Source organism: Scyliorhinus canicula, chromosome 15 (genome assembly GCF_902713615.1).
Source record: "Scyliorhinus canicula chromosome 15, sScyCan1.1, whole genome shotgun sequence".
NCBI classification, from domain to species: domain Eukaryota; kingdom Metazoa; phylum Chordata; class Chondrichthyes; order Carcharhiniformes; family Scyliorhinidae; genus Scyliorhinus; species Scyliorhinus canicula.
The window spans coordinates 119,734,066-119,747,614 of NC_052160.1; the positions used below are offsets into that span (position 1 = coordinate 119,734,066).

Sequence of the window (13,549 nt, forward strand, 5' to 3'; positions counted from 1 at the left end):
TCCTCCTGAGGAAGCACGTCAGGGGGCACAAAACTGACCCCCTTGTTGAAAAGGTGCACCTCCTCCATTCCAACCCCCAGTACGCATTCGTGGAGTTCCCGGACGGTCGCCAGGACACAGTATCCCTTCGGGACCTGGCACCTGCTGGATCCAGCCCACCCCCGCTGAGGAACCCCTTACCCGTTCCCTATGCTGCTGCCCCCTCGCGCCCCCGATTCCGCAAGCTCACCCCACCGGTTCCACGAGCCAGAACCAGCCCACCCCCAGTGCCCCCAGTCTCCGGTCGAGCCAGAGGTGTATAATGTTCGGACGGGACCCGCCCTGGAGTCTGCCACCGTACCCCAGCTCTCAACACCCACCCAGCCACCGCAAGAGGCTGCAACCCCGGTGCTCCGCAGATCAAAAAGAACAATTCATCCACCGGACAGACTAAATCTGTGAGCCACCACCCCCGCTGGACTCGATTTTTCACAGGGGGTGAATGTGGTGAATGTGATTCACACTGGATTGTAATCTGTATATACATGTGTCTGTATTGTAAGTGCAGTTGCACTACCTGTCCTCCAGGGGGAGTAGCTCTGGGAATGCTCGAGTTGTATGGGGCTTCTCCCTTGGCTCTGCCCAGGACTCCTCCCCCGGAAGCTCCTGTATAAAAGCTCAGTGCCACATGGTCAGCCGGCCAGTTCACCGAAAGTTCAATGGCTAACCGGCTGGCTCTGTTGTGAGTATATTAAAACCGCTATTCTAATCCTACAAGCACGTGTCCGTAGAATTGTTGGTTCCAACAGGGGGTTGGATCACCCACGAACTTGGGTGTGGGTGTGGGGCGGGGCAACTAGGCAATCAGAGGGTTGCAGTGCGGTTGGGGGCATCGGGGCCGATTTGTACTGAGGCGGGGAGGGGGGGGGGGGGAATCAGTGCAGATTTGCGGTGCAGGGGAAGATAGCAATGCAATAAACTTGTATGGCGTGGAACACTGAATTGCATTCTGCTTTGCGACCTAAAGGGGATCGTAAAACTGGTGTAATCAGCTCCCAAACAGAGAATGCAGCCAAAAATATTTAGTTCACCCTCAAGTAAAATCCTTCACCTGTTTAAACTCATGAGCTGGAGTTCATGCAAAGAGAGAGATTGAACTGTGAAATATTTGTCAGCTGATGAAGGGAAAATGTAATGTAGGAGAATCTATTTATAAAATTAAATGTCCCCCCTTCACTATCCTAAGTTTAGAGCTTTATTATTTATTGCAGTTTTAAAGGCATATGTCCCCCGTGTACTGCTCCCATTGCTGCCAGAAAGTTTATTTTATGAAGGAAGAAGTGGGAAGCCAAGATGAGAATGGTGTGCGTGCATTCCATACAGGAACATCAAGTTCGCATTATTTTGTGTCAGTGTGGAGTTATCTTTAGTACTTCAAAGCATTACTGGCCTAACCTTGCTGTCAGAAGTTGAGAACACAGGAACATTCGACTGTAATGGTTTGAATTGTTTCCTGATCAGTATGTAGAAATCCTTATGTAATATCTTACAGTGAATCTGCTCCTCTTGGACATTCCTTTTGAGACTTATTTTATTCCCTCCAAAGAATGAATCCCCAGCAACCATCAGTAACCAGCTCAAAAAGGAAATGCAACCAACATGACTAAAGAATGCTGGAACTCAAAACAGTGGACCCACAGGAGGGTTGTATTAAATATTGCAAGCATTTCCGTCTACACTGACATCTATTTTAAAGGCTTTTCTTGCTATTGACCATAACTATTGCATTTACTACTTCACAATACAATTTTTGTGAGACATAGAAATTAATTGTGTCTGAAGAAATGAAATGAAAATCAAATGAAAATCGCTTATTGTCACAAGTAGGCTTCAAATGAAGTTATTATGAAAAGCCCATAGTCACCACATTCCGGCGCCTGTTCGGGGAGGCTGGTACGGGAATTGAACCGTGCTACTGGCCTGCCTTGGTCTGCTTTAAAAGCCAGCTCTTTAGCCCTGTGCTAAACCACTTTGCATGGTAAATAAAAGCCACGAGTAATGCAGAGATCATGACACAATATGTAAATCGGTGCAATAGTTTCATTTACCAGATGAGGTGTTGCTGGCTAGGCCAGCACTTTTTGTCCATCCCTATTTGCCCTGGAGAAGATGGTGGTGAACTCCCTTCTTGAACTGCTGCAGCACACAGTGCTGTTAAAGAGGGAGTTCCTGGATATTGAGCCAGTGATAGTGAAGGAATGGCAATATATTTCCACGTCAGGATGGAGAGTGATTTGGAGGGGAACTTCCAGGTGGGGTGTTCCCATGTGTCTGCTGTTCTTGTCCTTTGAGATGATAGCGGTCATGGGTTTGGAAGGTGCTGCCGAAAAAGCCTTGGTGAGTTCCTGCAGTGCCTCTTGTCGATGGTACACCCAGCTGCCACTGTTTGTCAGTAGTGGAGGGAGTGAATGTTTGTGGAAGGGGTGCCAATCAAGTGGGCTGCTTTGTCCTGGATGGTGTTGGGCTTCTTTCGTGTTGTTGGAGCTGCACTCATCCAGGCAAGTGGTGAGCACTCCATCACACTCCTGACTTGTAGATGGTGAAGAGGATTTGGATAGTCAGGACGTGAGTTACTCGCCACAGGATTCCTAGCCTCTGACCTGCTTTTGCAGCCAAAGTATTTACCTGGCTAGTCAGTTCAGTTTCTCATCAGTAGTAAACACTAGGATGTTGATTGTACAATGATAGTGCATCCAAAACATGTCCTCATGGCTAAATCATGGTGGTAGAGAATGGAACTGGCGGATTGCCAAATTTTAATAAATGTGGGGCAAATTCTTCCAAAATTCCACACTACTGATACAGCAGCTTATCAGAAAGGTATTGGTGCACTGTCCATTATTGCCAACCACTGATTTCAAATGGATAGAAAATCATTGGTATAGTTTCAACATTATTACAATACACCATAATAATAATGATCTTTTATTGTCACAAGTAGGCTTACATTAACCCTGCAATGAAGTTACTGTGAAAAGCCCCTTGTCTCTTGCATTCAAGATTTCATTGATGACTTGTGCTCTCAAAAATACTTCTCCCAATTGCTACAGCTGTGTGTCAGACTTTACAATAAAGACAAATACTACACACTGCACAAAATAAACATTATGAGACCAAACTCATCAGACCTTCCAGTGTTGTAACTCTGGCAGGAGTGCAGTGGGAAAGGCCACAAACTAGGCTGGAATCCAGATAAACTGGATCTCGGGCTTATGTCAGGGGTTCCCATTTTCACATTTTATGCTGGGAAAATCCTGATCGATAATTGTGCAATAGGACAATGGAGGTTGTCGAACAGATGACACCATCGATTCTCTATAATGCAGAGAGCTAAGTTTAGGTAATGGTAATTTTCTTCCCTAGTGTTAATCTATTGTATGGACGCTCTGAATTGTAAAATATACAGAGATGAACAGACATACAGAAACCTGCTGCTGGTGAGAAAATGATAGTTTATCGTGAAGTCTTGTATTGAAAATTCTTATTCTGCTCCATGGTTAAAACTAGTCTCAACAGAATCTCTATCACGTTAATTTAAAAAACTTGCACCTCAGTGAGAAGACCACTTCACCGGGGGGGTAACCAGGACTTGGTAATAATAAAGTTTGAACATATTTTAGCTGCAGCAACATCTGTTAACCATTATTTTCAGTAAAGTCATCATACAATACCTCTGTAGGGGGTCCCAGGTCGATATATCCACATATAGGCTGGAAAGCTCCCGTACCACATGCATAGACATGCGTCTTATTGAAGTTGTGAAGTAGGCGGATAAAATTTGCACATTCTGTCTGATAATAATAGCAGCATTGTTTAGTCTCAGAGTAAAGCTGTATGGATTTCTATCACACGCTCAATTTTTAAAAAGTGCGATATTATCATCACAAATATTATACATGACAATAAAGAGACTATGGAGTTGACTCGGTGCATGTAATTTTCATTTGAAAGAGCACTTTTTTAAAAGATAGAATATGAATGCTCATTTTCCCTGTTTTTCCCCTTTCTGTTCCATCCTGGCCTGCACTTTCCCCACAGTCAGTTGTGGGGATTGAAACTGGGTTGCTTGTTCCCAAGTTAGTGTTATTGGCACTTTTGGGCTACTATTAGGAGGCTCACAACAGTGTTACCATCAAGACACCAAATCTTCAGCATAGTGGTATGGCAAATGACACCATTTTATAAGTGGTCCTGACAATTGGGGAACATTGCAGGATTGGCATTTAACTAAAGTTAACCGTTTTCATTTTTATCACAAAAAACTGTTTCAAATTTGAATCAAATGCTCATATTGTTCCTTTATCTCTCTTTAATTTACATTCTATTTATATAATTATAGACCTTTGAAGCATTGTAATTGATAAAAGATTTGTGGGGTATTGTAAAAATCTGTTCACTTGCTGAATTCACCTTAGAAACCTGCCTTTCAACATTGCCTTAAGAAATTTAGGTTTCATCCAATACTTGAGTATCACTATACTCTGCCAAGTTAATCTGGTTTGGGGTAAACCAGCAGCTATAACTCATAATATATAGTTTACAACATGAAATGAGAACATTTTTAAATGCAGTGTAGCAAATCACACTGTTATTCTTCAATATTAATTTTTTTTTTAAATGGCAGTGTTACGATATGGCAGGTGGTGATTGTGGGTTAACCAAATTCCAAAGGGAAACATGGCAAGCTATCACAACTGTTTGCAATTTGTATTTTAGTACAAGAAGATATATTGTGCTGAAGTCAGGAATCACAAATTTCAATACTACTTTTGGAGATTTTAATATCTTGAATTAAAACAATCATTAACAAAAGAAAAGAAAACTTAGATAAGATTACATTTACACAGTTAAAGATTAGTCTTGCAGAAAATTTCCCCAGAAGTTTCTTACATGGTTAAACTCACAAAAAACACAATTTTAGGCAACAGTCCCTATCGACATTTAATTTATAAAACGTCCAGTAATATTACCACAAGGCACCCACTGTTGCTATAAAGCAAATATGTCACTGGATTTTTCTCCCTCCCCACTCTGAAAAACTTTAGAACAAAACCTTGCTTACTGAAAACAACTGACTGGTTACAAAAAGCTACTGTCTTTTGTCACAAGTCACAGAGCATACTTCAGGCTCTTATATGGCCACTCCCCCAACACAGCTCCCAACCTTTCCGTAAATATGTTTTTCCCTTTCACCTTTAAAACCATTGTCCTTATCCCTTTTTGAAATATATCTTTCTCAGAATATAAAAACATTTTAGGTAATTCTTAAGGCCATGACTTTTGGGTAAAATAAAGCTCAATAACTTTGTCTTATTTATTATGGCCTTTGTCAAGTTGTAAACTCTTTCTTACCCCACTTTGAAATTCAACAGCCAAAAATTCAAATCCTCACTTATCTCCCAATGCAAATTTGTACCCATGTTGTGTCTACTTGTAGAATATCCAACTTGGCCCTATTCACTTCAAATGCCTGTTTTTCATACTTAGCCCTTTGATGGTCCCAATTCTATAAACACTCAGTTCCCAGCTTAATTACATTCATCACACACAGAGACAGATGTACACAGCCCTCACAATCCTCCTTTACAGAATAATACGGTACTCCAGAAACACTTTTTAAAAATTCTTCACGGCAGTTATTAATTTTGTGAAATTCATGCTTTTGCTTCAAATAATAAAATGGCAGCAATTTGTTCAATACATATAAAATATGACAACAAATATGAACACTACATTTTTTAAGCATGTAAAAACTAAATGCTTGGAAATTACAAAATAACGGTTGGGATTTCTTACTTCTTTTTTTCCAGTCTGTTTACACAGTTCCACTCTCTCCTCAGCTGCAGGCCAATAAATCTGACAAGGAAAATAAAAAAGATTAAAACTACAGGAAAGAAAAACACGATTAGATTAAGTGTTTTCAACTTTTCCTTGTTGAGCTGGTTGTCAAAGTATGCAAAGTAGCACACTGGACAGAAAAGATTAAATGTTTTTGTGCCATGGAGAATGGGCGTTCTTGGGTGCAGTGTGGGGGCAGCGATTGGTGGGGAAGGGAGGGAATCGAAGAAAGGATGACCCACGGATGACCCAAAATTGCTCTTCAGGCCTGATCTTGGTATGTCAGGCAAACTGCAGGTGCTTGTCACATCTCCAATGCAACTTTCCAATTGGGTCCTCTATTTTACTACCTGACTCACTGGTAACTAGCTAATTGTGAAGGGATGGAGGTGAGGGAAGATGATTATAGGAGGGAGATCAATGTGGATCAGAAGTGCCATGGAGTCAGAAAAAGCACTCCTCCTGGCTCCACAGACTTAAAAACTGTTCTGTCTCTCGTTTACCCTTTTTGCCTTGACTGCTTGCTAGTCGCATCCACGCTGGGCAGAGAAGGCCCAGCATTTGATTCTGCCCAGTGTTCCAGGTGGGCCTTAAAACAGGCATTAAGCCCGTCATTGGACTATGACAGTTTTAAGCGACAGTTCTGAGAGAAAATCACCCAGAAAAGGAAAAGCAAGATGTTGTGATATAAAATACAGAAGATAAAAACAGAGATTTCTGGAAGTACTCAGCTGGTCTGGCAGCATCTGGGCAGAGAGAATCGGAGTTAATACTTCGAGTCCAATATGATTCATTTTCTGAACCTGAAGAGTCATGCTGGACTCAAAAAATTAACTCTGTTTCACGTCACAGATGCTGCCAAACATGCTGAGTATTTCTAGTATTTTCTGTTTTTACTTACACCTCAAAAGTATGCTGTTTAAAATAAAAGTCTCCCCCATCCCCCACCCCATTTCTGTATCCCCCTGGTGTGGCAGTTTAACTTTCAAGCCTATTAAAACTTGTCATTTATTTTCAACAGTAAAGCAATCTCAGAGCTGAATCCATGATTCTACCTCCTGTCCCACCCTTGTCCTGCTGGCCTCCCAGTTCTCAGAAGAGAGCAGGCAGTCTTTGATGCCATTGATTGAACATATTGTTGCGAGAGGCACAATCCAAGCAATAACAGGGCACACAGCTCGATGACCAACGAAGTGCACAATTGAACTGAACGGTGAACAATCTATGATCAATAGCATTGTGGCTTAAGTGTGGTGAATTTGTGGCAACATCTCAATTGAGGAGCTGCAAACATTCATGGCCATGTGGGTAATAAATCTTGTTTGTGCTGTACATGCAGAATCGTGCCTTATACATTAGCACAAAAATTAGAATGCCCACTTAAGGTTTAAGGCTGAACTGGAACTCTCAGAATCCTTGCCACATGCACACACCATTTGAATCCTGGGAATGGGTAACATGATTTAATTTACGGTATATTGCACAGAAGGAGAGAAGCTGGAGAATTTGTAAGCTTAAGCTGAACCTGAAGATTCCGCCCCAGCCTCAAGTCCTCTCCTTCCCAGATGTTATTTTTTGTTTCGCAAATGCTATTGATTTTTCTGGTGACTGCGCATTTGGTATTGGTCTCTCCTGTTGGGATTTCTGTATTTCAGTGCTGTGATGTTCACAATAACCCACTTTGTGGTGTCATTACCATGGTGCAGTGGGAAATTATGTTGTGGCGCTCTAAATACACCATGAGATACCACACCGAATGTATCCCGTCAACCCAATTATATTTGAAGAAAGGTCAGTGGAAACATTAATCATGAATGTCAGTGCTGCTTTTCACAATAAGATAACTGATTATGTCATGGGCTAATGACCTACAGGAAGGACATTGCGCTGTCTGTAATTAAATTCATTTGTTTATTGAATGTTTTCATCAGCGATAGGGACAGTAAGGCTACTGATCCAATTTTAAGGTCGTTCCTGTCACTATCGTGCCAGGTAAAACAAGTGAAAATCAGCTCTTCCAAGTTTCTTCAAATTGAACTCCTGCAGCGTTCTCTTTTCAAATCAGATTTCTATGCAATTTTTCTGCACGTTTTGATGTATCAGATCTACACGTGGTTCCTTTGTCGCTATTTACCTTCTTAGGTTCCTTGTTCAAATTTTCCAGATTCAAAATATAAATCAGGTCTTTAGCTCCAACCAGAAGTTTGCCTCTTTCTTCATCTATTAGTAAGGTCTGGAAACTGGAACTTTCTGCCGATCCCTGGAATGGTTTACAACTGCCATTCATCAATGTATCTGCCAGGCCAAAACAATATAAATTGAAAATATGAATCACCACCAAGAATGTGGAAAAAACATTTTTATAGACTTTGACACATTTGAACAATGCCACTTAAGGTTAATTCCACTGCCAAAATTTTGTGTGAGTAGTGTTCACTGAGTCGGTTGTACATTTTCAAGTGGACTGCATTAAAATAAATCCCGCAACATATTCAAACTAACTAGAATTGTGAGGAGTAAAAAGTTCTCCTTGTGTAAAATTATACGTGCAAAAAGAGAATTGCAACTTGATCCCACACAATGTGTTTGCTGGGCTGCCACAGTTAATGATCTAAAGGGAGGGCTGGAGGCAAAAAGACAATAATGATAATTTCAAACAAGTTAGAACATAGAACAGTACAGCACAGAACAGGCCCTTCGGTCCTCAATGTTGTGCCGAGCCATGATCACCCTACTCAAACCCACGTATCCACCTTATACCCGTAACCCAACAACCCCCCCCCCCCTTAACCTTACTTTTATTAGGACACTACGGGCAATTAAGCATGGCCAATCCACCTAACCCGCACATCTTTGGACTGTGGGAGGAAACCGGAGCACCCGGAGGAAACCCACGCACACAGCGGGAGGACGTGCAGACTCCACACAGACAGTGACCCAGCCGGGAATCGAACCTGGGACCCTGGAGCTGTGAAGCATTTATGCTAACCACCATGCTACCCTGCTGCCCCCTAAGTTAACGAGCTATCTCAGAACACAGCAAGTGACTTCCTGAATTGTGCGACTTGACAACATTTCAGGTGGTCCCTATACTACTAAATCATCAGGGAAGCTTTTTAATACTCATTTATAGAGACCATTAAACCATAAGAAATAGGATCAAGAGTAGGCCGTTCAGCCCCTCGAGCCTGTTCCGTCATTCATTAGGATCATGGCTGATCCGACATTCTTCATGCCCACTTTCCTACCATTTCACCGTAGCCCTTGATTCCCTTTAGTAATCAAGAATCTATCTATCTCAGCCTTAAACATACACAAAAGGACGCTGTCCCCGCAGCTCTCTGTGGCGAGGAGTTGCAAAGACTTACAAGCCTCTGAGAGAAGAAATTCCTCCTCATCTGAGTCATAAATTGGCACCCGTTTATTCTGAGACTATGTCCTCTGGTCCTACACTCTCCCATAAGGGGAAACATCCTCTCAGCATTGACCCTGTCAAGCCCCTTAAAATCATATATGCTTCAATGAGATCATCTTTTATTCTCGAAATTTATTTTTTATTAATTTAGAGTACCCAATTACTCTAATTAAGGGGAAATGTAGTGTGACTAATCCACCTATCTTGGACATCTTTTTGGGTTGTGGGGTGAGACCCACGCAGACATGGGGACAATGTGCAAACTCCACACGGATAGTGACCCGGGGCTGGGATCGAACCCAGGTCATCGGTGCTGTGAGGCAACAGTGCTAACCACTGCACCACTGTGCTGCCCCTTCCTTCTAAATTTCAAAGAGTAGAGTCCGAACCTGTTTAACCTTTGCCATTAAGACAATCCCTTCTTACCAGGGATTATCCTAGTGAACTTTCATTCGAACGATGGACATTGAGGGATGACCTGATAGAGGTCTACAGAATTATGAGGGCATGGATAGAGTGGATGGGCAGGTGGAGGGGTCAGTCACCAGGGAGCATAGGTTTAAGGTCTGTGGGGCAAAGTTTGGAGGAGATCTGTAAGGCAGGTTTTTTTTGCACAGAGGGTCATGAGTGCCTGGAACGCATTGCCTGGGGAGGTTGTGGAAGCAGATACATTAACGGCATTGAAAAGGCATCTTGACAAATGCATGGATTTGATGGGTATAGAGGGATACGGCACAAGGAAGCACTGAGGGTTTGACCAAGGGTAGTATCATGACTGGTACAGGCTTGGAGGGCCAAGGGGCCTGTTCTTTGTTCTTTATTCATTGAACTGCCTCCAATGAAATAATATCTGTCCTTATGCTCACAGTGCTCCAGATGTGGTCTGACCAGTGCTTGGAACAGTTGCAGCAAGATTTCCCTACTCTTACACCCAAACCCCTTGAAATAAGGGCCAACATTCCATTAGCCTTCCTGATGACCTGCTGCACCTGTGTGCTAGCTTTCTGTGTTTTGTGCACAAGTACCCCCAAGTTTCTTTGTGTTGCAGCTTTATGCAGTTTTTCTCCAGGTTTACTCCATTCTGCCTCCAGGGACACAACTATAGTCGGTGATGTTTATGCTCTGCAATATCTCAGGAGAAAAATAATTGTAACATAATGATGTGTTTCTTACAGCCACAATAGGCATGGCAAGCATTCTTTCAAGGGCCACATTTCTTTACAAGAGAACACAAATTTATGTAGCAGCAATAACAATCATTTCTAAAGTATAGCAGGCAAGCCAGAGTAACATTAAACTCACCAGCAGTAACCCAAATGATAGATGTAGTGAAAATTTACAGAATGCGGAGAGTGAAATTGTCCTCTTGGGCTGAATATGCAATTGCAGGAGAAGATCAAGTTTGTTAATGGGCCAGAGGGGGCCAGGAGGCAATTTTCAAATTGAGGTTTGGTGCATGTTACAGCTGACAGTTTCAGTGCCGGGAGCTGCACACCTAGGGCGCGATTCTCCGCAAATGCGGCGAGTCGTAAAGGCTGTCGTGAAGTTGGCCATGTTTCACGGCAGCCTCCGCGCCCCCTCCCGGGACCCGATTCTCCCCCCCTCCCCCCGGGCAGGGCTAGCAGCGGGGCCCCGTGAAGCACGGCATCGCGGCCTTAGCGACCGTCGCTAAGTCCGCGCGCCAAGCGTCATGCCGGCTGACGCGCACGATGATGTCAGCTGCGCATGCGCGGATTGGACGGCTCCAACCCGCGCATGCGCAGGGCCGTCATCTCCCTCGGCCGCCCCATGGACCTATCCTGCGGGGTGGCGGAGGGAGAAAGAGTGCGTCCGTTACGGACGCACTGCCCGTGATCGGTGCCCACCGATCGCGGGCCCATGCCCCCCTTGGCACGGCCGTGGTACTGCCGTGCCAATCGGGGCCCTGGAAGCCCAGAACGGGCATGTTGTGGCCGTTTTTACGACGGCAGCAAGCAGGTGTGTTTGCTGCTGTAAAAACGGCCGTAAAGGCCTGGGAACTCGGCCCATCGGCCTGGGAGAATCGCTGTTCACCGTAAAAAATGGCGAGCAGCGATTCATGTTGTGGGGCGGCCGTGGGGGGGGGGGGGGGGGGGGAGAATAGCGGGAGGGCGTGAAAAATGTCGGGAACACCCTCCCGCTATTCTCCGACCCATCGTGAGAAGCGGAGAATTGCGCCCCTATTCTTTAAAGCAGGAATATTTTGCCATCAGGACTGTTATTATGAGACCTAGCAGAGCACTGCTGGCCCTTTGGCCAATTCATGAGCGCCCCGACCCCTGACCTCCCAAAATGCTGCCTCCTCTCTTGTACAAGTTACCACTAATTTGGCGCTGAGCTCACCTCCACTCCAATTCGGGATTCGTATTTGAAGATAGTATTGTGTAAGCAATGAAGACGCAGCACGAGGTTGTGACTCAGAACTTATCCAGGCAAGGGCAGCACGGTGGCCTAGTGGTTAGCATAACCGCCTCACGGCGCTGAGGTCCCAGGTTCGATCCCGGCTCTGGGTCACTGTCTGTGTGGAGTTTGCACATTCTCCCCGTGTCTGCGTGGGTTTTGCCCCCACAACCCAAAAATGTGCAGAGTAGGTGGATTGGCCACGCTAAATTGCCCCTTAATTGGAAAAAATAATTGGGTAATCTAAATTTAAAAAAAAAAGAACTTATCCAGGCATCAGGTCCTCAACCTCAATTTGAATCTTCCATTCATAGAATCATAGAATTTACAATGCAAAAGGAGGCCATTCGGCCCATCAAGTCTGCACCGGCCCCTGGAAAGGGCATCCTAATTAAGCCCACACCTCCACCCTATCCCCATAACCCAGTAACCCCAACTAACCTTTTTTTGGACACTAAGGGCAATTTAACATGGCCAATCCATCTAACCTGCACATGTTTGGACTGTGGGCGGAAACCGGAGCACCCGAAGGAAACCCACGCAGACACGGGGAGAATGTGCAGACTCCGCACAGACAGTGACCCAAGCCGGGAATCGAACCTGGGACCCTGGTGCTGTGAAGCAATTGTGCTAACTACTGTGCTACCATGCAGACATATAAAAAATAATAGTGCTTTAACTTTTAATTGACTGAAAGTCCCTGAAGAAGATATTTAAAGGAGGTGAAGATCAATAAAAGAACACAATCAATAACAGTGGAAATGAAAGAGCTGAAGTTGTTTCGGCAAAGAATATAGATTTTGAAGCAACCATTGATCTTACTGAGATGTGATTCGGTTAATATTGCACAAACATCTTTTGCCTCATGCTAGCTTTGTTGGATATAACATTGTCTTTAGATTGACCTTCAAATGTTACCAATTGTCAGACGCATAAATGAATAATGTGTCTGGAAATAATTTGACTGGCGACCCCTAGACGCTGGGGTCAGTTCACTTGCAGTGTTACTGGACATGGGGGAGCTTGATTTTATAAATTCATGTGAACTCTATACAGGTAGGGTCCACTCATTGCATAATTACTAGTGCACATATAAAGTGACAACTGTGTCAGGTGTGACTCAGCTGGCAACATACTTGCTTCTGATTTACACGATTGTGCGTTCAAGTCCCACTCCAGAACTTGAGCATACAATCCGTGCTTACAGTATTGGAGGGAATGCTGCACTATCGGAAGTGCTGTTTATTTATCAGCTGTAGCTCAATGAATTAGTTAAATTCTTGCCTCAGAGTCACAAGGTTCGGAGTTCAAATCCGTTTCCAGGGCCTGAGCATGAGTAACGCTGATACTCCATGCAGTACTAAGGGATTACTGACTGCATTGTCAGAGGTATAGCTTTTTATGCAGCTTGCTGATCTCAATTGGTAGCTAATGTAGCTCTTAATTCATGGGTCATAGGTGCACTCCACATATTAGCTATTAGCCCTTTCCACTTCAAAATAGGTATAAATAGGGGGACACAGTGGTTAGCACTGCTGCCTCAAAGCGCCAGGGTCCTGGGTTTGATTCCGTCCTTGGTCCTCTGTGTGGAGTTTTCACGTTCTCCCACAGTCTGCATGGGTTTCCTCCGGGTGCTCCAGTTTCCTCCCACAGTCCAAAGGTGGACCGGTTAAATGTATTGACCGTGATTAATGTGCAGGGTTATGGGGATAGGATGGGGGAGTTGGCCTAGATAGAGTACTCTATTGGAGGGTCAATGCAGACTTAATGGGCCAAATGGTGTCGTTCTGCATTGTAGGGATCCTATGGATAAAGAGACAATTATTGGCATTAGTGGTG

The 13,549-nt window shown here is 44.0% G+C and overlaps 1 protein-coding gene across 4 annotated transcripts in view; it reads right to left on the reverse strand.

Moving 5' to 3' along the window:
• The window catches only part of LOC119978507 (semaphorin-3D-like), a 110,251-nt gene that overhangs the window by 74,266 nt on the left and 22,436 nt on the right, over nucleotides 1-13,549 (reverse strand). For all 4 annotated transcript variants that reach the window (XM_038820189.1, XM_038820188.1, XM_038820190.1 and 1 more), the window contains exons 2-4: nucleotides 8,012-8,172; nucleotides 5,836-5,895; nucleotides 3,711-3,830 (exon numbers count right to left, since the gene is read on the reverse strand). In XM_038820189.1, the coding sequence (XP_038676117.1) occupies nucleotides 3,711-3,830; nucleotides 5,836-5,895; nucleotides 8,012-8,172 (341 nt within the window). The remainder of the gene's footprint in view (nucleotides 1-3,710; nucleotides 3,831-5,835; nucleotides 5,896-8,011; nucleotides 8,173-13,549) is intronic.